Source organism: Phyllobates terribilis, unplaced genomic scaffold (genome assembly GCF_046119375.1).
Source record: "Phyllobates terribilis strain yellow unplaced genomic scaffold, ASM4611937v1 Scaffold_2__4_contigs__length_985480577, whole genome shotgun sequence".
Lineage (NCBI taxonomy): Eukaryota > Metazoa > Chordata > Amphibia > Anura > Dendrobatidae > Phyllobates > Phyllobates terribilis.
This window is the reverse complement of record NW_027362762.1, coordinates 500,214,402-500,241,197: the sequence shown is the minus strand read 5'-3', so window position 1 is coordinate 500,241,197 and position 26,796 is coordinate 500,214,402. Positions and strand designations below refer to the sequence as shown.

The following is a 26,796-nucleotide window of genomic DNA, read 5'->3' as shown; positions in this document are numbered from 1 at the left end:
TAAAAGTTAAAGGGTGCACAACTTTTAATGAAACACAATTGAAAAAAATATTTAGGGCAAATTACTTGCATATAAAGAAAAAAAAAAGTCCCCAAAAAGTGGAAATCCCCTTTCATTGAAACTTTCTTGCTTATTTCTATTTTATAGATAAAACAATTAAAGAGTAGAAAACAGTATAAGCCCTGGAGATTTGTCACCATTTTATAGGATGCACATTTATCAAGCATGTTCATCTATACACTTATCCCTACATATTTACCTACTGCAGACAGTAAGATGCCATAGGCATACAGAATGGCGTCACATCCTATATAAAAAGCAATTGTTTCTTAGAAAAGTATTACTTTAGTGAAGCATCATAGTTTGTGCCTTTATAAATGGGGTCTTGTTCGCTTGCTACTAACCACACTAATAGTGTGTCTTTGCCAATTCATTAATAAACTCTCCAGGAGGCAGAACAGTACCTTTAATTCCAGTAGGTGATACCTTCACGTGGATGGCATTATTCCATGGAGAGATATAGTGAAACATACAGTTACAAATTTACAGAATATAAACAGCAGTGTTACAAAGACAATGTCTCTGAGAGGTTGCAGTTCACACAGGAACGCTGTTTAATTACACCTGAGGATTGGAAACAATGCACACAAATGCCACTAGTCCTGTATGATCTTAATGACATAATGAGGCAGGGATTTAGAGATACTCCCCAGAAATATATCACACCAGATATCACTGGTCCATCAGGCAAGCTTGTTAGCCATCTGTGCCCTCATCTTCCTCATCATCCTCCTCGTCATCATCATCAGGCTTCTTGTCCACTTCTGAGGTATCTGACGATTCGTGTAAAACTACATATTCCCTGCTGCTGAAGCCAAATTTCAGCACATCCTTTTCTTTCAGTTCATAGTACCGCTGTGGCTCAATTCTTTGGTTGTTCAGATACGTGCCATTTCCAGACCCCAGATCGATAATGTACGGTCTGACCCGTCTACCTGTTGTTCCATCTGCGCGGGTAAATGCCACCATTCTAGAGACAAAAAGACAAAATACTGTAAAATTACATACACCATCCAAACCCTATCCATTCTAGCTAATGTGACATCCATTTAAAAAGTATTTGAGTGTTTAGGACGCTATATTCAAAGCCTTAAGTTTTATTTTTCCACATATGCAGTTTGCATGGGGGCTGCTTGTGTGTGGGATGAGTTCATTCTCTTCACCAGAGGGTAAATGCACAAAGCTTTTTGAGGACTTTTTAGTGCAGAAACTTAACAGAAATTCTCCAAATCCTCCTCAAAAACGTGGTAGTTTCTGCCACAAAAAAAGATTCAGAAAAAAGACACACACACAACTTATTGGTGTACATGCCTAAGAGCCTTTGTTAGCACTCCACTGATGATGGGGTGGGAGTTTACTACCACTTTCTAACCACAGAAAAGAAGCAGGCCTTACCAACACCAGGTCAGATAACCAATGCACAAGCAGGATGCAGCAGACCCCCATGATATCGACCAATACCTAATGTAATGTATTTATCATCTTTTTATTGCACATTTTTCATCATTTGCAGGATGCAGCCATGTTGGTTGGGTGAATTGGGGCATCTGTTCTGTGGGGTGCACATATATAGTGCTGGACAGTCCGCTTGATTTAAAATTAAGGGTGTCATTAATAGGCTGTAAGCCAGACAACTTGCATCATACCTATCTGTGTGACTGGTGTCCTATGCAAGCCCAATCTGTGTGCAATTGTAGTACTACACAGCCACTCACATCTGCCATTTCATGGAGGGGAAGGCTGTCACATCAGTATTCTGCACCTGTGCTGCCCCCGCCTTTACCATGGGGGTCTGCTGCATCCGGCTTGTGCTTTGGTAATCTGACCTGGTGTTGGTAAGACCTGCTTCTTTTCTGTGATGTTTTTTTGAATTCATGTCCTTATCCGTGCACTTTCTAACCACCTCAATGCCAAATAAGTCTCTGGTGAAGGTGGCATCTAAGAGGTCAAAAGCGTTGGAGTTCTTCCATCCAGACTGCACCCAGAGGATGGTTGTTATATATTATAGCTGACACCCGTTTCTGATGCCTGCCATCTTCTGGACTTATAGGAGCGGACCTTTATGGCATAATTGTATGATAGATGCTGATCACCTCTCCATTCACGGCGGCATGACATGTTCACTTCTAGGACCCATCTAGTGAATGGGTGACCATCACGCACTGCCATCAATGGACATAACCCACATCAGACAATTATGGCGTACCATATTGGAGATGGGAATACCCCCTTAAGAGGAACATTTCAGATCCCCTTTGTTTTCTGTTGAAGTAGCCGTATGAGCAATTATTTGTTAGCAGGGCGAGTTGAAGTTTTCCTATAATATGTGCTGGGAAATGGGGAAAAAATCCAAGTGCAGTGAAGTTGGAAGGAAAAAAAATTCAACATTTGTTTTATGTGGTTTGTTTTTATAGGGTTTATTGTATTGTAAAAATGACATTTCATCATGATTCTCCAAGTGAATGTGATTACAGCATTAGCAGTATAAACTGCACAAATCTGAGTAAAAGTAACACCTCGCTATATGCTAATGAACCAGGACTAGTCCAGAGAGGCATTTACTCAGACTAATCCAGGTTCAGAAGCTGCAATCACAGCCCCTGGACACAATTAACAGTCCCTGTGGAGCTTGAGAATTCAGTTTGTGCTCCTCCTGGCACTTGTGTTGCCCTGTCACAGCTCTGCAGTGAGCCACTAGCGTGACAGCACAAGAGAGATGCAGGGAGGTGCGCAAACTCTGAAGATCACAACACAGTGCAGGGACTGTCAATCACATCCAGGGGGCACTACTGCAGCTACTGAGAAAATGCCTCACCGGACTAGTCCTCATTCATTAGCATACAGGGGAGGTGCTGCAAATAACTTCACTTTACTCAAATATATGCAGTTGTTTAAAACATTACTGGAATACATGAATAAGGGACTAACTGGTGATGGGCACATTGTAAAATCGTAGGTGGACTTCATAGTTTCCCTTTAACTGTATGTGTAGATGCAGCAATTCAATGACAAAATTGAATTACAACTACAACCATTTGTGAGCAAGGGCTAATAATGCCAAAATATAAATGCATGCAATTACTAAGTAGTGTATCAGAACAGGCAAGGCCACAAGCAGGTGTAAATGTTACAGTGACATGTGTCCTACTGATGTCACAGCCATCGTTTAATGGCTTTGCCTTTTGACAAAGCTACTAACCCTATAACACAACCAAGAACAATAAAAATTGTCAGATGCAACACTATGCCCCTCGATGAAAAGGTAGAAATGACTATTACCTGTACTGCAAGACGGCATGTTGTTTGGAGCAGGAAGGATGATCTATGGGAATATCAGCAATCCGCCTTTGCCTGCCCAGCAGGTATGCACTCTGTCTGTGGATGTACATGACTGGGAGAGACTCGTCATTCTTGAAAGGATATAATCGCCAACGCTTCTTCGGGACGCGAGCTTCAGGCGGTTCACTGTACTTTATTACCACACCTCGGAAGGTATTTGTGTCTTCAAGTAACGCTCCAGAAAGTTCAAAGTTTGGTGCTTCTTTCTTATTAGTAGTGCTGTCAGACTCCGTTCCTTGCTCTCCTTCTTGCTCTTCTCTTTGTCTTCTTTCTCTCCTCCTGTCATTGTGGAATTCCCTTTCTGCTCTTTGCTCCCTTAAATTGTTTTCCTCCCGCTCCCTTTCTCTGTGTCTGGAGAGGCTGTTCCAGCTTCTATCAGTTTGGTCTCTATTTCTGTTCCTATGCGAGGGCTGCCGGTCATCATGAATTCGGTGTGAGTTATCGTCTCTTTCCTTTGGAAACATTCATACATATGTTATATGATCAATATTTTCCAATAAAAGTCTATACCTAAAGAAGCACTCCTCCCATCAATTTTTTATCCTCTAATTATATTGCAATCACCATATTATATAACACTGTGTACTTACAATTGCTCGTTTTGCCTTTCTACCCAGCGACTACTGCTTTTTTCCATTAGGTCTATGACATCACATGATTAAAAACAGACTTATCCTTCTAAGCTCTACATAGAAACAGGAGGTCAATTTTCCCTGTATGAGTCATATGTCACTGCATAAGTCAATGGCAGGGGGAAGGGCACAGCAGCTGGGTCAAGAGTTGATTTCTGCAGGGACAAGATATTTCCTGTTTCTACATAAGAGCAGAGAAAAGAAGAATTAGCTGGGTAGAAGCGCAAAATGAGCAATTGTAAGTACACAGTGCTATATAATATGATGACAGCAATATATTAAAAGGATACAAATATTGATGGGAGTGCTTCTTTATTCATTGATAAGATTTTTTGCTAAACCGTAGAAAATGAAACAAAGCGGTTCTCTCGCCTGGTCATTTCCACAGCAATGTAATCTTAGTATTACTCTAGGTCCATTTAAACGAATGGGTGAACATGTGATATATGCTCACAATGAGGCTGCCAGACAAGGAGCGACTTCTGCAGCTCACAGCCCTGATCACAGAGAGATTCTGAGTAGCAGCCTAATAAGGCATATAAATCACTAGTTCCACAGGAAACACGAGTGGCTTCACTTAACTATTTCTTAGCACAATAGTTGTGTCTTCCACAAGGATGCAAGCAGTACAGAGGGAAAGTACTAACATCAATGAATTGATCACCTAATTGCTTTATTCAGAGGAATTATATATGGCAATGTCTGAAAATTGAGATTCTGATTTGGCTTTTATCCTAAGTCATATTGCATGACTCGTTAAAGGGTTGATCGTGACTTGTAGGATTGCTGCTTCCAATAGGTGGCGCTATAGAGTACAAGTCCTCTTTTTCTCTGAATAGGTAATTTGCATAACTAATGGTATAAACTTAAGCCTTAAGTAAATATGTACAGTGCTGGTCAAAAGTGTGAACATATTGGTTCATGCAATGGTTTTCCTTGTTCTTATTGGTATGTGCACATTGTAGATTCAGCTGAAGGCAGCAACACCAAAAAAAGAACACATATGGAAACAAGGAGATAAGAAACATGTGGAAAACAAACCAAAGTATGTCTTAAACCTTATATTCCTCAAAGTAGCCCCCTTCTCTCGAGCAGTTTTACCAGGTAGTCACCTGGAATGAGTTTCAAACAGTCTTAAAAGCATTCGCAGAGGTGCTGAGCACTTATTGGTAGCTTTTCCTTCACGCTGTGATCCAACTCATCCCAATCCAGCACAATTGAGTTGAGGTTGGGTGATAAATAAGTGGGGAAAATAAGCATTTGATACACTCCCGATTTTTCAAGTTTTCCCACCTACAAAGAATGGAGAGGTCTGTCATTTTTATCATAGGTACACTTCAGTTGTGAGACACAGAATCTAATAAAAAAATAAATAAAAAAAAAAAAAAAAACCTGATAATTACATTATGATTTTTAAAAAATAAAATTGCATTTCATGGCATGAAATAAGTATTTGATCACCTACCAACCAGCAAGAATTGTGGCTCTCACAGACCAGTTAGTTTTTCTTTAAGAAGCCCTCCTACTCTGCACTCATTACCTGTATTAATTGCACCTGTCTGAACTCATTACCTAGATAAAAGACACCTGTCCACACTCACTCACACCTCTCCACCATGGCCAAGACCAAAGAGCTGTCTAAGGACACCAGGGACAAAATTGTGGACCTGCACAAGGCTGGGATGGGCAGCATGACAATAGGAAGCAGCTTGGTGAGAAGGTAACAACTGTTGGCGCAATTATTAGAAAATGGAAGGAACACAAGATGAAGTCAATCTTCCTCGGTCTGGGGCTCCATGCAAGATCTCGCCTCGTGGGGTAAGAAGAATTCTGAGAAAGGTCAGGTATCTGCCCAGAGCTACACGGGAGGACCTGGTCAATGACCTGAAGAGAGCTGGACCACAGTCTCGAACATCACCGTTAGTAACACACTACACGGTCATGGATTAAAATCCTGCAGGGCATGCAAGGTCCCCCTGCTCACGCCAGTGACCAGCTGGATGATCCAGAGGAGGCAAGTGAGAAGGTCATGTGGTCAGATAACACCAAAATAGAACTTTTTGGCATCAACTCCACTCGCCGTGTTTGGAGGAAGAAGGATGAGTAAAACCCTAAGAACACCGTCCCAACCGTGAAGCATGGTGGGGAAAATATACTTTGGGGGTGCTTTTTCTGCAAAGGAGACAGGACAACTGCACTATATTGAAGGGAGGATGGATCGGGTAATGTATAGCGAGATTCTGCCCAACAACCTCCTTCCCTCAGTAAGAGCATTGTCGTGGCTGGGTCTTCCAACATGACAATGACCTGAAACACACACTCAGGACAATTAAGGAGTGGCTCCGTAAGAAGCATTTCAAGGTCCTGGAGTGGCCTAGCCAGTCTCCTGACCTGAACCCAATAGAAAATCTTTGGGAGGGAGCTGAAACTCAATGTTGCCTAGCGACAGCCCCGAAACCTAAAAGATCTGTATGGAGGAGTGGGCCAAAGTCCCTGCTGCAGTGTGTGAAAACTTGGTCAAGAACTACAGGAAACATCTGACCTCTGTAATTGAAAACAAAGTTTTCTGCACCAAATATTAAGTTATGTTTTTCAATTGTATCAACTACTTATTTCATGCAATAAAATTTTATTTAAAATTCTGTCTCTCACAGTTAAAGTGTACCTGCGATAAAAATTACAGACCTCCGTTCTTTTTAGAACGGTACATAGCCTACATGTGTGTGTTTTGAGTCATTGTCCTGTTGCAACACCAATCATGGTCTCACTAAGTGCAAATCAGATGGGATGGTATGTCATTGCAGAATGATGTGGTAGCCATGCTGGGTAAGTGTGCCTTGAATTTGGAATAAATCACCAATAGTGTCACCAACAAAGAACCCACACATCATCACACCTGCCCCTCCATCCTTCACGATAGGAATCACATGTAGAATAATCCATTCACTATTCCTGCATCTTAGAAAGACATGGTGGATGGTACCAAATATCTCACATTTTGACCCATCAGACCAACATACATATTTTCACTGATCTAATGTCCAGTCCTTAAAGAAGCACTACACATATATATATATATATATACACACACACACATATATATATTTTTTTTTTATTAAATTTTCAAGTAGAATGAAAAAAAAAATAGATTTCATACAGACAGTACATACAGTTAGGGCCATATATATTTGGACAGAGACATTTTTCTAATTTTGGTTCTAGACATTACCACAATGAATTTTAAACAAAACAATTCAGATGCAGTTGAAGTTCAGACTTTCAGCTTTCATTTGAGGGTATCCACATTAAAATTGGATGAAGGGTTTAGGAGTTTCAGCTCCTTAACATGTGCCACCCTGTTTTTAAAGGGACCAAAAGTAATTGGACAATTGACTCCAAGGCTATTTCAGGGACAGGTGTGGGCAATCCCTTCGTTATGTCATTCTCAATTAAGCAGATAAAAGGCCTGGAGTTGATTTGAGGTGTGGTGCTTGCATTTGGAAGGTTTTGCTGTGAAGTAAACATGCTGTCAAATGAGCTCTCCATGCAGGTGAAACAAGCCATCCTTAAGCTGCAAAAACAGAAAAAACCCATCCGAGAAATTGCTACAATATTAGGAGTGGCAAAATCTACAGTTTGGTACATCCTGAGAACGAAAGAAAGCACTGGTGAACTCATCAATGCAAAAAGACCTGGGCGCCCACGGAAGACAACAGTGGTGGATGATCGCAGAATCATCTCCATGGTGAAGCGAAACCCCTTCACAACAGCCAACCAAGTGCACAACACTCTCCAGGAGGTAGGCGTATCAATATCCAAATCTACCACAAAGAGAAGACTGCATGAAAGTAAATACAGAGGGTTCACTGCACGGTGCAAGCCACTCATAAGCATCAAGAATAAAAAGGCTAGACGGGACTTTGCTAAAAAAACATCTAAAAAAGCCAGCACAGTTCTGGAAGAACATTCTTTGGACAGATGAAACCAAGATCAACCTCTACCAGAATGATGGAAAGAGAAAAGTATGGCGAAGGCGTGGTACAGCTTATGATCCAAAGCATACCACATCATCTGTAAAACACGGCGGAGGCAGTGTGATGGCTTGGGCATTCATGGCTGCCAGTGGAACTGAGTCACTAGTGTTTATTGATGATGTGACACAGGACAGAAGCAGCCGAATGAATTCTGATGTATTCAGAGCCATACTGTGTGCTCAGATCCAGCCAAATGCAGCCAAACTGATCGGTCGATCTTTTCATACTACAGATGGACAATGACCCAAAACAAAGCCAAAGCAACCCAGGAGTTTATTAAAGCAAAGAAGTGGAATATTCTTGAATGGCCAAGTCAGTCACCTGATCTCAGCCCAATTGAGCATGTATTTCACTTGTTAAAGACTAAACTTCAGACAGAAAGGCCCACAAACAAACAGCAACTGAAAACAACCGCAGTGAAGGCCTGGCAAAGCATCAAAAAGGAGGAAACACAGCGTCTGGTGATGTCCATGAGTTCAAGACTTCAGGCAGTCATTGCCAACAAAGGGTTTTCAACCATGTACTAGAAATGAACATTTTATTTACAATTATTTAATCTGTCCAATTACTTTTGGTCCCTTTAAAAACAGGGTGGCACATGTTAAGGAGCTGAAACTCCTAAACCCTTCATCCAATTTTAATGTGGATACCCTCAAATGAAAGCTGAAAGTCTGAACTTCAACTGCATCTGAATTGTTTTGTTTAAAATTCATTGTGGTAATGTCTAGAACCAAAATTAGAAAAATGTTGCCTCTGTCCAAATATATATGGACCTAACTGTATATAGTGAAATAGAGGTACACAAGTAAACAAGGTGAAATATAAAATGCACCTATAAGATATAGCTTACGTATCTAAAGCTATGAATCATATCACCAACCGAATAATTTCAGGTTTACGAAGGTACTCACCTTTTTTTTTTTTTTAAAGCACTACTCAGCGGGGTTTTTTTTTCAGCGCTGGAATGGCACTTTAAATCTAAGCCCCCTAGCACCGGTCACATACTCACCCTCCGGCGCAGTTTTTTCGGTGCCGCTCCAGTCCCTTTGTGCCATCTTGTAATAGTAGCTTCTGACTGGCTGGAAGCCAGGAGCTATGGCACACGCTCTCAATACAAGTCTATTAGAGCCAAAACAAGGCTCTCATAGACTTTTATTCAAAAGTGACCTCCATGCAGCTCCATGAAACACTGGATCTGCAAGCATGTCACTTTTTGCCGGAGACTAACCGGAATGACACTGGAAACTGATGAAGGCGGCAGGTGACTATCAGACAGGGGACTTGCATTTAAAGCACCACTCCAGTGGTGCAATAAAAAGCCAGCTGGAGTGGTGCTTTAATAAGTGTGCATACATGTAATATACTGCAAGTATCAATATACTCACCTACAGCTGCTTTCTCCGGTGTCCAGCGCCATCCTGCTTCGCTTGTCAGTGACGTTGCCGCAATTGGGACTAGCCAGCTCACTCCATGGGTGATCCGAAAGTCTATTTTACAATGAATGCCTATGGAGCCTCATTCTGACACTCTATAGGCTTACATTGTAAAAGCCACATAATGATCACACAGAGCAGTAATGAAAACCATCAATTGCTAAGATTAAACTGGTTCTTGTGAGGGCCACCACAGGAAAGGGGGTCCTAGAATTATCTCCGCTGGAGAGGATAAGTTCATCAGAGGTAGCAGCCTCAGAAAACACAAATTGAGAGCGCCTGACTATCATGTCTTAATGTAATAATGTACAGACATTTCTGCTTTCTTGGTTGAGTGGTTCTTGCCATATTCTGGCTGAGAATGGTTGTGGAATAGCATTCAGCACTGTATGAAACAGTGTGTACCAACACTTCCTCGGCAGAACATACCTGATGGTCACAAACGCTTTCTGAAGGCTGGTGATTTCACAAAAAAATCTTGACAAATCACGTCTGTTCATTGGAAGCCATTCTAGGCGACTACCTGATGAAGCTGCTTGAGAGGATACCAAACGTGTGTAAAGCTGTGTGACTTTGAGGAATCTATGGTTTAAAACGCTCTGGTTTGTTTCTACATGTGTTCACTTGTGTCTGATGCCTTCAGTTTGAATCTACAAAGTGCACATTCCAGTAAGACAAAAGGGCAACCACTGTATGAATAGGTATGTACAAACTATTAACTGGTACCATAATTCAGATTTTGCCCCGAAAATGCAAACCCCATATGTACCTGCTTTATTTTCACAGGAAAGTGCGGAGGACTTTCACTTCTTTGCCTCCTACTCCTTGGAGATCTGCTTCGTTTTATATGTGACCTCTTCCGTTTTCCTGGTGACCTACACAAAAAAAAAAAAACACACAAATATTTAGCACCACAAAGTAAATCCTATTAGTGAAATTTAAAGGGAATCTGTCAGTAAGATCAACCCCTCAAACAACATGTATTGGCAAGGAGATAGGGGTTATAAATCCATTAACATCTTGAAATTGTCACTGGTTACTGAATTTTCATGCATATACCAATGAAGTGTTAAGTGCTCTGGGTGTGACAGAGCACATCACCAGCCTCTGCCTCCTCAGGTTGTTACCTGCCCAGCACCAGCCTCTTTAGCTTGATTGATAGCTCACTGTCTGTGTGATATCAGGCAAGGAGTTCAGACAGTAAGCAATGAATGAAGCCAAAGAGGGGGGTGATGGCAGCAGTGCGGGGGTGATGATGCATTCTTTTCTTGTTTTACCACCTCCACTGTCCACTGCCAAATTTACCTTATGACTAGAGAATCCCTTTAAATTTTCTCTACAATGTTATGTTCACAATTGATCCTCAAATCAGGTGCAGCAGCACACTGGCCAATTGGGTTACCAAGAAAATGATCAGAAGACCCAACGAGTATCATGCATAAGTCCTACTATTTAGAGTAAAGGCCATTTTACACGGGCTGATGATAGGTTGGATGAAGCAACTATTCACTCGTATAAACATATCCAATCAAATGCACATTGTTTGCTTGACTGCTTATTTTATGAGGAGTTTGAAGAGACTGCACCACCAGGTTATAGATACCGCATCTGCGAGCAGCATAATGTAGGGATGGAGACCCTGATCCAGCGATGGGGCACCTATGTTACTGGGTGCTGCAGTTTTGATAAAAATTCTGTTTTACCTACCACAGACTAAGCAGTGGTCAGTATGCTGAGTGCTGTATAATCCCAGCCCCACCACTGATTGGCAGCTTTCTGTGCACACTGCATGGGCAGAAAGCTGCCAATCATTGTTGGGACTGAGTTATACAGAGTTCATGAATATGGAGGGCTAAATGGCAGTAAATTACTAAATTCTCTAGTGATAATCTCCTGCCGATAAGAGATTTTAGTAATACAGTACTTAATATGTGGTGATCAGCTTGCAATATCGCTGATCAGCACACATTCTGAGCCAAAGTCTGGGGTTGTAAAAGAACTAAAGTCTCATGAATAATCGCCGTGCGTCATATGGTTGCCTTGACAAGCATACAGCCGAGTCTATCCAAGCCATTAGTAGCAGACAACCACTTTTAAACACTGGAGGGACACCTACAGATGGGTCTATAAAGAGAAGCTGTCAACCGATCCATACAGCCTGCACCGTGGGCAACAACAATCAGTCACTACCTACCTCACTGCAGTTGTGTAGGTTTACTCTGAAAAGCAGTGGCACTCAGAAAACAGAGGCCTTAATTCAGCAAGGGATTTACTCCAAATTTCTGGCTTAAAATGCTTTTAATAAGTCACAATGTTTTTTGCGCAACTGTGAATGTGTAAAAATATTATATTTGGTGCAGTATGGGTGCAACATGGGCACCAGCCCATAAAATTCATGAAAAGTTACACCACTGTAGAGGCTCCAGTCCCTGACTGAGCCTATGTGCCCACGATGCAGAAATTAAGCAGAAAATCTCTGCAGAATTTCTGCATATCCCTGGCAGGAAAAACGCATGCAGATTGTGCATGCGTTTTTCCTGCCAAATACATGCGGATTTGAAGCGTTATTCACAAGCGTTTCTGCATGCGGATTGACAAGCGCTTTCCAGGCGATTTTAGCATCACTTGGGAAGTGCTTGACAACTAGGTCACACTATATAAATCCATGCAAACAGCATGGATTTATATAGTGTGACCGTAAGAATGTTAAAAAAAAAAAAAATAAATAAACCTATACTTACCTTCCGATGGCCCGGCGTGTGTTGCTGCGCTCGTTCCTGGCTGCCAGCTGATCGCGGGACACTGCACTGAACGGCCTGTGGTCACATGACTGTGACGTCACCGCAGGTCCTTCAGTCCTGCCCGCAAGCACAGGGAAGGAGACCGGGGGCCGTCGGAAGGTGAATATTATCTTTATTTTTTATTTTATTCATTTTTTTACAGGTACAATGGTACCCAGGTCTGGATGAGAGTCTTCTCTCCTCCAGAACTGGGTACCATCCGCACATTGAAACGCATATAATCTGTGAGTACAAATGTACAGACACGGATTATATGCGTCTCAATGCAAGTCAATGGACATGCTGCGGATTTTTGAGCGCAGCATAAACGTTGCGGAAAAATCCGCAGCATGGGCATAGAACTTGTGGAATCCCCTTGGGGACCATGGGGGGCGGATTACCATGCGTTTTTGAAGCGTTTATGCTGCAGAAATTCCGCAGCATAAACGCTTGAAAAACGCATCGTGGGCACCCAGCCTGAATTACATTTGTGATGGCACCGCATGAAAGGTAACAGATACACCGTACAGGGACATGGTCTGATCATACCACAGCTCCTGGACAGAGGGGGAGGAAAAAAAAGCATACAGACATTACAGTATGGGATCAAAGCTGATTGTTACTGTGAGGAAAAACACGTTTTTAAACAATAAGCTGTGATCCCCACATTTATAAGATTATCTCAGCACAGGAATATTTTTTTAACACATCCAATTGTGGAAATTATTATTATTTAAAGATGTATTAATGAAAATGTACCCTGTTCATAGGACAGCCCCTATAAGTGGTGTGCCCCGGCTAATGAATTAGGCACACTCCTCCAGCTAACCCCTGTATTAGGCCTGGAGTACGCGCCAAACCCTCTGACCGGGCGCTCCCCTATATAAGTGTCCACAGAGCGGCCAGCCACAGGCCCCTCGTCCCTGCCTGCACTCACACAGCAGTGTGCTGCCCGTGCCTCCAGCCATTCCACCCGCAGTGTAACGCACCTGCTTCTCCCGGCCGCCGGGGAGTCCCCATCACTGCCGTCGGAGCTTGGACTTCGCCGTTTCCGGTGCCGTCTGTTCGGGCTCCTTCTCTCCTCCTTTACAGGCATGGCGTCCGGGCTGTGCGGCCTCCTCTTCTTGTGTCTCCCTTCTTCCTTCATCGTTCTGGTAGCCAATGCTCTTCGCAGTACAGCTGAGTGGAGTTTCGGCTACAACGCCGGAAACAGCAGAGCTTGCTGGGAGTCGTTGCTTCCGGTGCACATACCATCACTTCCTGTTTGATGTGAGCATGCGCAGAAAACCTGTTCGACAGCTGACTAGCATAAACCAGTGATGTACAGGTACTGTGCTTTTCAATAAAGCTTGTTGACAGAGCAGAGCGATGACGTAGAGGGGCGTGCCCTATCCCACGGTTTCTCAGGTACAACTCTTCGGCTCCGGGCAGTTAGTGTGCGCTGTTATCTGCTGAGTGCGGTGTGGCGGGGTCACTGGGGGGCGCCTGGTCGTGGTGGTCTCTCACTTACACGTGTATGGGGTGTACCCAGCCAGCACACATGACATGCGGGGCTTTATGTGCTAGTATTAGTGGTGCGGAATACATAAATAAGTACACCCCTATGGAAAAAAGCCATGTCCTAGCTTGTGACAAGACTGAGTTTGATAGGACACGTTGTAGCCCATGACATTAGTGTATGCTGACGTTGCAGCAGGTGATTCTCTATAACCCGTGACATTGGTGTATGCTGACGTTACAGCAGGTGATTCTCTATGACCCGTGACGTTAGTGTATGCTGACGTTACAGCCGGTGATTCTCTATGACCCGTGACGTTAGTGTATGCTGACGTTACAGCCGGTGATTCTCTATGACCCGTGACGTTAGTGTATGCTGACGTTACAGCAGGTGATTCTCTATGACCCGTGACATTAGTGTATGCTGACGTTACAGCTGGTGATTCTCTATGACCCGTGACGTTAGTGTATGCTGACGTTACAGCCGGTGATTCTCTATGACCCGTGACGTTAGTGTATGCTGACGTTACAGCCGGTGATTCTCTATGACCCGTGACGTTAGTGTATGCTGACGTTACAGCCGGTGATTCTCTATGACCCGTGACGTTAGTGTATGCTGACGTTACAGCCGGTGATTCTCTATGACCCGTGACGTTAGTGTATGCTGACGTTACAGCAGGTGATTCTCTATGACCCGTGACATTAGTGTATGCTGACGTTACAGCTGGTGATTCTCTATGACCCGTGACGTTAGTGTATGCTGACGTTACAGCCGGTGATTCTCTATGACCCGTGACGTTAGTGTATGCTGACGTTACAGCCGGTGATTCTCTATGACCCGTGACGTTAGTGTATGCTGACGTTACAGCCGGTGATTCTCTATGACCCGTGACGTTAGTGTATGCTGACGTTACAGCGAGTGATTCTCTATGACCCGTGTCGTTAGTGTATGCTGACGTTACAGCGGGTGATTCTCTATGACCCGTGACGTTAGTGTATGCTGACGTTACAGCGGGTGATTCTCTATGACCCGTGACGTTAGTGTATGCTGACGTTACAGCTGGTGATTCTCTATGACCCGTGACATTGGTGTATGCTGACGTTACAGCTGGTGATTCTCTATGACCCGTGACATTGGTGTATGCTGACGTTACAGCTGGTGATTCTCTATGACCCGTGACATTGGTGTATGCTGACGTTACAGCTGGTGATTCTCTATGACCCGTGACATTGGTGTATGCTGACGTTACAGCTGGTGATTCTCTATGACCCGTGACATTGGTGTATGCTGATGTTACAGCAGGTGATTCTCTATGGGGTGAAACATTTCACTGTCTGCTTGTCAGACTTGTTTGATCCGAGTGTCACCTTATTGTGATCCGGTTCTTTCACATGGGCGAATCATAACAGAGGTGTGAAGAAGACGGAGAACTTAATTTCTCCATTGTCTTTGTGCGCGTATTATTGGACTGCATTCGGATTCATTCCGAGTGCAACCTGATGTGTCACACGCACCCACAGACTTGTATGGGTGCACGTGATCCGAATATCGGAGCCACCCGCAGCATACTGAGATTGTTTTCATGCTGAATCAGCCTGAGGCAAAAAAATCACAGATCTGCACTGCCTCATAGTACAACATTGGGCTGAGTGCTGTCCAATAAAACATCACATAGCACACGGCCGTGATATATACACCAGTGTGAGCGTGCCCTTATAATGAGAATTAACACCCCAATACACAGCTGATAACACAGGATCCACCAATCACAATAGAGCATTTCACTCCTGACCCTGCTCCCTTCACAATGACCTTTGCACAGACTCATTAGACTCTTCAATATAACAGATAGGGACAGGATCAGACCATTGTGGCTATATACATGTATTGTTTCCTGAAACAAAAGCAAGTAAGAGTCGAAAATAGTACAATTTCTATTTTTTTATTTTTAATACAGAATGTGATATGTCTAAGAAAAAATTGCTAAAAATGTGTGAAAAAATACATTTAATAATAGTACCTATGTAATTTTTTCATGATAGTTTCCTTTTAAGGCCGAGATCACATTTTGCAGATATGTTGTTTTTTTGGGATAAGACTTACATTGCCACATTGACTGCTGTTAAAAAACGCAACGTGGTTGCAACATGTGAATGTAATCTAAGGATTTGTTCAATGCAAAGGGTGTAATCCCCTGGAAATATGCAAAGTCGACTTGTTATGCATGATGATTCTTCTGCAGATACGCTACTTAATAATCTTCAGCAAGACCATTTCATATGACCATAGCTTAAGGAAACCTGATAGAAAGATTTTGGTCCTAAAAGCACCACAATCCTGGTGAAATTGATAATCTATTATATTCTGGCTGGTGCAGAGTAACACAGATAAAGTGATTTGAAGACAGGGCACTCGTTTTATAATTACCTGTAAGGAGTCATAAGGGTGGAGATTTTCTCCTGAGTATTATACTTAGCTGCTCTTTTCTCTGCCTTGATTGATGTCCCACAGACCAAGATACCTCATCATAGGCCATCTCCAGTGACATCAGCCAGAATATGGAAGGACATCGTTGTCAATCTGTTACCATCCCTGGGGGTTTGCAGGCTTAAAACCTTTAGGCAGCTTCCTGAATTCTTTGTTGCTATGAGCTATTGCGACAGCATTGAACACAGTATACCAGGGTAAATTGTGGATGGCATGTCATATAAACAAAGTCCGGTCCGCCAGAGCTGCTGCTTGTCAGTGCGGAAGCCAACCTCTATCACATCCATATGCCCTCATATGTGCTAGCCCTGTGCAATAACCTGACAGCTTCTGTCCGGCAGGTCTGCACATACATACCGATTGTTTTACTGTATAGGAAAGAGCAACAGGCTGCGCCATTCTATACAGAGGTCCACTGCAAAGAAATGTATACCAAGTGGTTTACATTTTTTTTTTTTTTTGAAATGGGTCTCTATTGGGGACAGATGCCTTGGCATTCTCCCTGACTGTGCACACTGTTAGGGGCATACCTCCCAAGGCATGGGACATTATCATTAGTAAATGTCATGGGCTCAATATAACTGTTTGTATATGTTATTAGATCAGCTAGATTGTGTTTTTCTACAGTCATGGCTTAGATGGCTATCTAAGTCATTCTACAGTGTTCACTTATTTTTTCTTGCAACCATATGTTTCTGTACTACCCAATGGTTTACAATACATGTTTCCATTCTAGAATGTCAGAAGATGCCGCCCTGCTTTCTGTTCAGCAGTCCCTTAGACGGTGCTTCGATGCTTTAGAGCAACAACATAAGGAATGGAACCGTGCTATATTGGAGTGCGCCCCCTTGGTGAGCTCATTGAGTAACCTGGCGGAGCAGCTCCAGGCTTGCCATAAAGTTGTCTTTTCAAAGACTCCCCTCTGTGCCTTCACTGATCTACAAGATCGCCTTCGCTATAAGCTTGAGGCTGCTGTTGACCTAACTCTTCAGAAGCTCAATGAGAACATGTAAGTTTTCACTGTGGACAAAAGTTAAGGTTGCATATTTGATACTAGATCTTAGATCCTTATTTATTAATAAAACCTCAATGATATCTCGAATCATTTGCGTTTTTTTTTTAAGTCCCATTCATTTTTTCTTTCGTAGTGTTAGTTGCCATTTTTGGCAGCAAATTCTTGAAAATGGTGCAAATAAAAAAAAATGACTTTTTTGTGCTAAACTGTTTTTGGGACTTTTTGGCATTAGAGGTTGCCCAACCAACAAAGCAGTGTCACAGAGAAGAAGGATCGTCATGTCACAGAGACTGAGCTTTAATGTATGATATCATATATACCATATATTTTCATGTAGAACAATAATGTATGTGGTAAATGTAGTATTCCAATTATGTGAGGAAGGTAAGCTTCATGCAGTATGACAGGACTGATTTATTATTGCAGGTGTATACTCCAAGGAGTAAGGGACTCTGTCAGCCACCAGGTGGGATCGGTCCTCTATGTTTACGAGGTGAACTCAGAGAGGCTCAGCCTCGAGGCATCCCTGGAACGCACTTGTCACAGCCCTTCTGTAGCCGATATGTTAGAGTGGCTTCAAGACACCGAAAAATATTATAGAAACCAGTATCCTTTCTAAATGAGATTTTTACTGTTTGAAGGAAATTCACGTCTTTGTGCACAAGTTCCTGCCATTTGACACATGAAAAATAATATCTTTGTACCGTGTTAGGCAGTAGATAGAAAAGTATTAAAATTTGAAATTCGTCATTGTTTAATTCCTTTATATGGCTAACTGAAAAGATGGTAATAAATCGCAAGCTTTCGAGACTACTCTGTACCATGGATACCTAAGGTACTGCAATGCCTGCACACGAGGAAAGAGAAGAACTATACTACATTTCTAATCGGAGGTATTTGCTAATATTATTATTACACCTACTACATATTGGGATAGGATCTTGAAGATGGGAATACCCCTTTTAATTTTTTTCCCCACCATGGTGCTTTTGCCCCCAATTTTTCATTTTTCACAAGAGTAACAAGAGAAAATGGACAACCCAATTTTTCTCCTGAGTACACTATTGCCCCATATGTTTGGGAAAACTACTATCGGGGACACAGTAGATCTCCAAAAGAAAGGAATGCCGTTTTGGGAATCAGACTTTGCTCGTATGGTTTGCGGACACCATGCCACATATATAGAGCCCTTGTATTTCCAGAAGAGCAATAACTTCCCACAAATTACCCCATTTTGGAAATTACACCCCTTAAGGAATTCTTGGGTGAGCATGGTGAACCCACAGGTGCTTCACAGATTTTTTTTAACATTAGGACTTCTAAATGAAAAATATATATTTTTTTACACACAAATGTTATTTTACCCCCAAATTTTTAATTTTCACAGAGAACAATAGGAAGAAATGGACCCAAACATTTATAAAGCAATTTCTTCCGAATGCAGCAATACCCTATATGTGGTCATACACTTTTGTTTGGGTGTATTGCAGGGCTCAGAATAGGGAGAATGCCATTTGGCTTTTAGGGAGCAGATTTTCCTAAAGTAGTTTGGGCACCATTTGCAGAGCCACTGAGTTTCTAAAACAGCAGAAATCCCCGAAAAGTTGACCCCATTTTGCTAATTACACTCAGCGAAATCATCTAGGGGTGTAGTGACTATTTTTTGACCCCATTGGCATTCTCCAAAAATCAGTGCACAATGCACAATGGATGTTGCAGCGTGAAAATTACAAATATGCCATTTTAGTGCCCAATAGATAGTTCCCGGCTTGTGCTTCTAGAGACATGTGCCGCATAAATTGTTAAAAAGGTTGTCCAGGACCTAATAATTGACAGCTCATCACAATAAAAGATTGGTGGGGATCCAACACTCTCACGATCAGCTGAAACCTCTCGGGCAGTGGCCCAAACTAAGGCTAAGTCCACACTGCGCTTGTGGACACTGTAGTATGCATAAGCCCGGGAGGTATGAGCCCGTCAGTGTGCTCTGTCAGGATAGATCCATCCACTATAGGGGCCCACTATAAAGAGAGATGTTGCATGGTTTACATCTCTTTGCAGTGTCCCCCTGTATAGGGAAGTGCAATCTGCTGCGCTTTCTTATACATTTACATAAGTGCATGCAGGATAAACGGAGACTGAAAGAACACACTTTTAGCCTCGTCTGGTGAATGGTCGGCCATTACCATATACGTCTGGAAAAGTTTCCAGACGTATATACTGTATGTTAGGTGCATGGATAAGGGGACCTAGCCTAAGTGATGTATGGGCTATATACAGCAACCCTGTACATTGCTTTGTGGCTGCTGCCTGAATACTACAGTACATTCACTTCAATGGGAGATAAAGCTCAGTACTCATCTACTAAGAAATGTACAGGGCTGCTGTGGTGTTGCGCTCGCACATCGCTAAGGTCCGGCCACTGCCGGAGCCATTTTCAGCAGATAGGTGGGTATGCTGGTGTCGGACTCCCACCGATCTCATATTGAATAAATATGCAGCTGCTAGATCATCAATGATTAGACCCAGAGAACCCCGCTAAGTGCATTCTCCCCTTTGCAGCAATGCCATAGATATTGATGTTAAGTGTGGTTTGGGTACGCTGGGGTGCTCATAAGGGGGGGGGGGGGGTTTGCCTTTCCGAGCTTGGATTTTATTAGATTGTTTTTTTTTTAGGTAGCCATGTCGCTTTTCCAACGCCTCTGAACTACTAGGAGAATGGACAGCCTCTATTTTTCCTTCATCAAATCTGAGATGGGACTTGACTTTTGCAGGATGAGATGATGTTTTAATTGGTGCTATCTGGGGGTGCATTTTTTATTTGCTTTTTATTTGAATTTTTGAGAAATAAAGTGAACAAATAAAAAGCAATTCATGAATTGTCTTCCTTTTTTTACGCTGTTCACCTCGCAGTAAACGTGATATGACAACTTTATTCTTTGGGTAAGTACTATTACAACAACACCTTTGTTATAAAGTATGTTCATAATTTGCACGCTAAAACATTGATTTACAAAAAAAAGTATTTGTTATTGCATTGCCATATTTTGAGAGATATATCTTTTTTTATTTTTCCGCTGAACAAGCTGTGTGGGGGCTTCTTTTCTGTGGGGTGAGTTGACGTTTTTATTTGTACCATTTTGGATTACATACCATTTTTGATCGCTTTTTTTTTTCAATTTTATGGGTGGCAGAGTGAACAAAAACCAGAAATTCATAAATGTTTATATTTTTTTTCACGCCATTCTCTGTGCGGTAAAAGTGATCAGGCAACTTTATTCTTTGGGTCATTTTGATATTAGTGATACCAGATTAATATAGATTTTTTATGTTTTTTCATCATCATACTCTGATAGCTGTAACTTTATTTTTTTGACAACGGAGCTATGTAACGGCTTGTTTTTGGGGGACAAGATGATGTTTTTATTAATACGATTTTTTTTGGGATGCTCTATGACTAAGGGCGCGCTCAGCGCCAGAAACGCGTCAGTGTTTTTACCGCCAACATGTGTAAATTTTTATTCTCCTTTTTGATATGAAATGAAGTTTGAAGATTGTTTTAACTGGAGGTGCCTTCCCACTTTATGCTTTTGAACCAATTTTTTGTATGCATTTTTTTTTATCACTTTTTTTATTCTATGATTTGTGTGTTAGTATTACAAAACAGCTATATTTTTGGTCCTTTTTTTTTATTTTATTTTTTACAACGTTGACCAAATGGGTTAAATAATATGACCGTTTTATAGATTGGTTTGTTACAGACGCGGCCATACCAAACGTGTACTTTTTTTCCTTTACTTTTGTTACAGAAATAACCAGATTTTTTACTTGCAAAACATTTTTCTATTTTTTTTTCCGTAATTTCCCGTTTATTTTTTCACATATTTACAAACTTTATTTCACCTTTTTATTACTTTTCTTTTTGGCCCCAGTATGCGGCATCAACTTTTCCTAGCCTGATCGCTGATCTAATACTCTGCATTGATTTTGCATTGCAGGGTATTAGAGCTGTCAATCAGACACAGGCAAGAGGAGTGTCAAGTCCTGGCAGGACCCTTACAGGCCACCATACCTGGATGACCTTGCTGCCATTTTTCAGCCTGGGGTCACCATGGAGATTATCGATATGATGCAATTGCTCTGTGCCGATCAAAGTATAGAGAGAGCTCCCTCCCTCTGTAAGTACATTGCATCAATGGGGTTAAATGCCCTCGATTGGCACTAGCACCAATCGTGGGCATTGCTGCATGGTGTCAGCTATGATGTATAGATGACACCCGTTGATGATTTCGCCGGGTCTGCTGGTGAGCAGGCGCAGTCGTCGCACTGTACATGTATGCTGGTTTGCAGGAACGCATTTCTTGTGGCATCGTAGATATACGGCGGATGTCGTGAAGGGGTTAACAGTGTTGGGTAACAGTCCTTCATTAGAGAACACACAGCTGGTCATGGGGAAGAGTCTTCAAAGTCTGAGAACCATCTAGGAAAATGTGCCTTAACTATGTCATAGATACCTACAAAGGAAGCTTCTGCTAAATGTACAGGATCATCAATTGTCAGATATCAAAGATGTAACTCAGTCTTGGGAAAGATTAAATGATAAAGTCACAACAAAGCAACATCTTGTTGAAGGTATTGTATAAATGACTGAAATATATTTTTTGACACAGAAGTCCTAGCACTAAAGCAACGGAAATATTCTTCTACAGAGCGCCTAAAATATGGATGAGCGACCATGTAACACTTGCCTAGCTCAGCCAAGCGAGATCTGGGATTTGCTCTGGCTAACAGAAGAAGGTATTGTGAAAGGACTTGTCCTGATGGGTGGATTAGAGTTCTGTACATTATTTTCGGCTATATGCATGCATGCCTTCCTATATGACTGTCCATCTGCTCTCTCTCTGGACATTTGGATTTCCGGATTAAATCTACCAATATAGTTTGGTGTTTATGTATAGATTTTTTCCTCTTAGTTAGAAACCCCTGTGTAATAATGAAATTCAGTCCCCATATTTGAAAGCACACAGATCCACGGTGTTCATTACCCCTTCCCCTACTCCAGATGGAAGCCTCTATTACAAATGTTTCCCAGCCTGGAGGAAATCAAGATTTACTAGAAGACCAATATTTCCAATAATACCGCTATATAAGATTAAATAATGAAATCAGAAGAAAATATATCGAGGCCCACACCTAAGGAAATGTAAATGCTTCAAATTATCTCAACTTATTCTGGTATATGAATTAATAGAAGAAAGAAACGCAAACCGTCCAGAACTAACAAGCACACCAACAAATTCAAGAGGATAAATAATTAGTATAATTTTTATTATTTAAAAAATCCCCTCAATTCTCCAAACATTAAATTCATTACTGGAAAAATTGTGCATACAAACAAATTGAACATGGGAAAACATTAAAAAAAACACATTAGCTGGTCTCTGGCCTATAAGAAAACAAAAACCAGTAGCAGAAATATAATATTTTACAAGTAGTAAAAAGCTACATATAAAGATTTACAAAAGCCGACTTTAGTGTTTAACCCCCTAGGAGCTGAAATAGTCACCAACTATGCAACAAATGTAATCATGCAAACTGTGCAGACATACTCATTAAGTGGTTTATGTAATTATTAGGTGACTGCTGTAAATGTCTGAATCAGCAGTCATAGAGTTTAAACAACCCATTAACAACCCAAAAGCAATATTCACGCATTTAATCAACAAGCATAGAGATTCAAGGAGGCACTTGAATATATGAGTGAATAACAATGGGAGAGTCCAGATTTCATTGGGTGCCAATAAGAAGGCGGTAGTTCACACTATGCAATCAAATCTCCGCTGTTTACTCACAATCCATACAGGGAAAATAAATATTAAACCGAGATCTTGTCAAGGATATAGCCAAAATCCTGTCTGTGATTCACAGATTATACCCTTCCTTGGCCCCTATTTTCATGTAAAATAAGAGGAGGCTGAGCATTATAGTCTGATTGTGAAGCTCTGGTCAATCCTTCAGCAAGGGGCCATGCTGGAAAGGTAAACACTTTTCAGAGGTCCTCTGACAATGGTGGTCAGTGCATCTAATTAGCAGAAATCAGCATGTGTAAACCACAGCATAATGGAATCACAAGGTGTGTGACCTTTAGAAAGTCTGGATGGACAAAAGGCCTCAGTGTGCTGCCATGCTGTGGTTTACACATGCCAACTTAGATGCACTGACCACCATTGTCAGAGGACCTCTAAATAGTGTTTACCTTTGTCAGACTGCACTGCTTAGCCTCTCCTTGTAACATGAAATGATGGGCTGAAGAATAGTATGACTTGTGAATTCACAGTAAGGGTGCTTTCACATTTGCTTTTCTTTTGTTCTTGAATTTCTTTGGATCACATCATGATGTCTAGCTTTTGAGGATCTTTTGGTCTACTTTACTTTGTTAGGCCGATCCTATTTTAAGTGATTTCTTGTTTGAGAACAGGTGTGGCAGTAATCAGGCCTGTGTGTGGCTAGGGAAATTGAACTCAGCTCCCCAAAGATGTGATCAACCATAGATAATTTATGTTTTAAGGGTGGGAGGGCATTGACTTTTTCACACAGGGCCCCGCAAGTTTGGATTACTTTTCCCCTTAATAATAAAGACCTTCATTTAAAAACTGCATTTTGTGTTTACTTGTGTTATCTTTGTCTAATATTTAAATTTGTTTTGTGATCTGAAACGTTTAAGTGTGACAAATATGCAGAAGAATAAGAAATCAGGAAAAGGGCAAACACTTTTTCACACCACTGTATGTACAGATGCACACACAGCTGTCCTGCATTCATATACACACACAAATTGACAAAGCCTACACACTGATTTTATTACAGCTTGAAATGTATATATTATTACATTTTGAAGCGCTTTCCTGGCATGTGACTGATCACCTGACCTGAAAAGTCCTTCAACTTCTCAGGACCTGCAGCCTTCTTGTGCAGGTCCTGTTCAGTTCTCTCCTGCCCTGCACTGAGCAGATAGATCAGTATCGGGCAGGGAGTTTGGAATGACACTTGGCTCAGTCATAGGAAGCTGCATCCAGACTATAAAACACACACACACTTTTTCTTGCTAAAAATGCATCGTATAGTCCAAAGAATACAATAATTGCATTGTATCGTTGTTATGAGTAGTTAAAATGACACCATGGACACATAGAACATCTAGTTTATACTTTTTTAATTATGTAATTCCCTCAAGGAGGGCCTGGTTGCATGTATGACCCTGGGTTTCACACATTGACACTGGATTCCACCATGGTGCCAGTTTTAGTAAATGTCACTTACTTAGCTGCATGTTCATGTCTATGTGTACTTTTTATACTGTACTCAGATTGTAATAACTGCTTTATCTACTTACAGATATGTTGCTGAATGTATCATTCTTTCGAGAAGCCACAAACTCGAGTCTCTGACAAAGACTTCATATCGGCATTGCGAGTTGGTTCTAGTGGTTTATTAGCTTGGTCAGTATGAAGTATGGTAGCGATATTCAGTACAGCCCAGCGGAGAAGCGGAATCGTTGAATGTACTTCCTGACCGGTGAAAGGAGCTGCTACTTGTAGTATTCCTCCAGCAGTATATATATGTTTATAGGCAGGTTCCTGATATTACTGGGTAGGAGATTAATGGGACACTGAGGACTACTACAGATCAAGAAAACGGGTTCCTGAAATAAGGAAACTACTGAACTGGCTCAGAGTAAATCTGTATTGTATCATTTTGGACTAATATATTTAAACAATAAAATTTAACTATTTTATTTTGAATAATTTACAGAAGAATTTGGTATCTATTGGGATGAAAGGGTGGAAGCACATTTCTCCTAGAGATGTTATGTCTACTATAATTTTGTATAACGAATGATAGATTTGTAATTTTTTAATAGGTGGCGCTATTGAGTTCAAGTCCTCTTTTTCTCTGAAGAAATAATTTGCATATTAAACTTCCCAGAGGAGCATTGCACGGCGAATACGCCTCCTTACCTGACATGCCAGAGCCGGTGTGTCACTCTCCACAAGGAGAAACGTTACCCCTTAGACCTCAGTCCAGAGCCACTCACCTAGCTAAATCAGTTCTCATACTTTGCACTGACGAGGGCCAGCAGCCCAAAACACCGTTTCTGCAAATTGAGATTCTGATTTGGCTTTTATCCTAAGTCATATTGCACGACTCGTTAAAAGGTTGATTGTGACTTGTAGGATTGCGGCTTCCAATAGGTGGCACTATAGAGTTCAAGTCCTCTTTTTCTCTGAAGAGGCAATTTGCATATTTTTTTTTATGTTTCAGTGTTTATTGTTACAGGAGACAAAACCCTTGTTAATATATATGTGTCTTGGGCTACAAGTCTGTATTCATTCTATTTGACTGCAGACTTGTGAATCCTCAAGTCGAGCGCACTGCGCGCTTTGATAATTCTCCAGTGCCAGCGCAGGGAGCTGTGGGCGTGTTACCGCAAGTATGTGATATGCATGCATGCAGTCAAGAGCCATCTAGATGGGCACGGCCTTGCTCAATGCAAGTGTATTGAGCAACCCTGGAAACAGTCTAGTCGGAATATGGCCATGAGTACGCAAATTGCATCCTTGACTGCCCTCTCCCGGGGCCAGCACCAAAGAGTCCTCACAGTGCTCGCATTGTGAGGATTCTTTAAGGGGAACCTGTCAGCTGATACATGTATCAGCCACCGGCTGTGCAATCACAGCCACATATGTTTGTCTCTGAACATTAACAGAAATAAACACTTGAAATAGATCACTCTGTTTGTAATGACTCTATATTATATATGCATTTCACTTTTTGTATTGAAGAATTGAAATAAATTAACTTTTTGATGATATTCTAATTTAGTGAGAAGCACTTGTATATGACAGAAAATACCAAAAACGGACACTATTCTAAAAACTGCACCCCTCTAGGTGCTCGGAGAAATGGACACCAAAATTTGTTGTGAAATTTCTTCTGAGTATGCCGATACTACATATGTGGGGGAAAACTACTGTTTGGGCACACTGCAGGGCTCGGCAGGGAAGGTGCACCATTTGACTTTTTGAATGCAGAATTTGCTGGAATCATTAGCGGACGCCATGTCCCGTTTGGAGAGCCCCTGATGTGCCTAAACAGTGGAAACCCCCACAAGTGACCCCATTTTGGTACCCTGACCCCTCAAGGAATGCACCTAGATGTGTGGTGAGCACTTTGAACCCCCAGGTGCTTCACAAAAGTTTATAACTTTGAACTGTGAAAATGGAAAAAATAAATTTTTCCCCGCAAAATCGTTGATTTTGCCCCAAATTTTTCATTTTCACAAAGGGTAACAGGAGCAAAATGGACCATACAATTTGTTGTGCAATTTCTCCTGAGTCACACTGGGGTTCAGAAGGGAGGGGTGCATTTGGATTTGGGAGCACAGAATTCGCTGAATTTCTTTTGGGGGGTCAGAATCCATAGTGCTTTTCCAGAGCCTTTGTGTTACCAGTAACGTG

General features: G+C 41.7%; 2 protein-coding genes across 5 annotated transcripts; one reads left to right on the top strand and one right to left on the bottom strand.

Moving 5' to 3' along the window:
* Positions 1–451: 451 nt before the first annotated feature.
* On the bottom strand, positions 452–13,554 carry SNIP1 (Smad nuclear interacting protein 1). The gene is made up of 4 exons (XM_073665890.1): positions 13,268–13,554; positions 10,268–10,373; positions 3,340–3,851; positions 452–1,030 (listed from the first exon to the last, which is right to left on the bottom strand). Exons 1-4 carry the CDS (start codon positions 13,423–13,425, stop codon positions 757–759), a joined length of 1,050 nt encoding a protein of 349 aa, XP_073521991.1. The 5' UTR covers positions 13,426–13,554; the 3' UTR covers positions 452–756.
* Positions 13,508–25,083, top strand: AIRIM (AFG2 interacting ribosome maturation factor). Of its 4 annotated transcripts, XR_012287021.1 has the most exons (6): positions 13,508–13,605; positions 17,000–17,272; positions 17,705–17,884; positions 21,789–21,910; positions 21,988–22,075; positions 24,674–25,083. XR_012287021.1 is itself a non-coding variant. In XM_073665891.1 (5 exons), exons 1-5 carry the CDS (start codon positions 13,598–13,600, stop codon positions 24,724–24,726), a joined length of 636 nt encoding a protein of 211 aa, XP_073521992.1. In that variant the 5' UTR covers positions 13,509–13,597; the 3' UTR covers positions 24,727–25,083. The 4 variants fall into 4 exon arrangements, 3 of the variants coding, with proteins under 3 accessions (XP_073521992.1, XP_073521993.1, XP_073521994.1); XM_073665891.1 differs by lacking the exon at positions 21,988–22,075 and having other exon boundaries at positions 13,509–13,605; XM_073665892.1 differs by lacking the exon at positions 21,988–22,075 and having other exon boundaries at positions 13,536–13,685.
* The last annotated feature ends 1,713 nt before the right edge of the window (positions 25,084–26,796 follow it).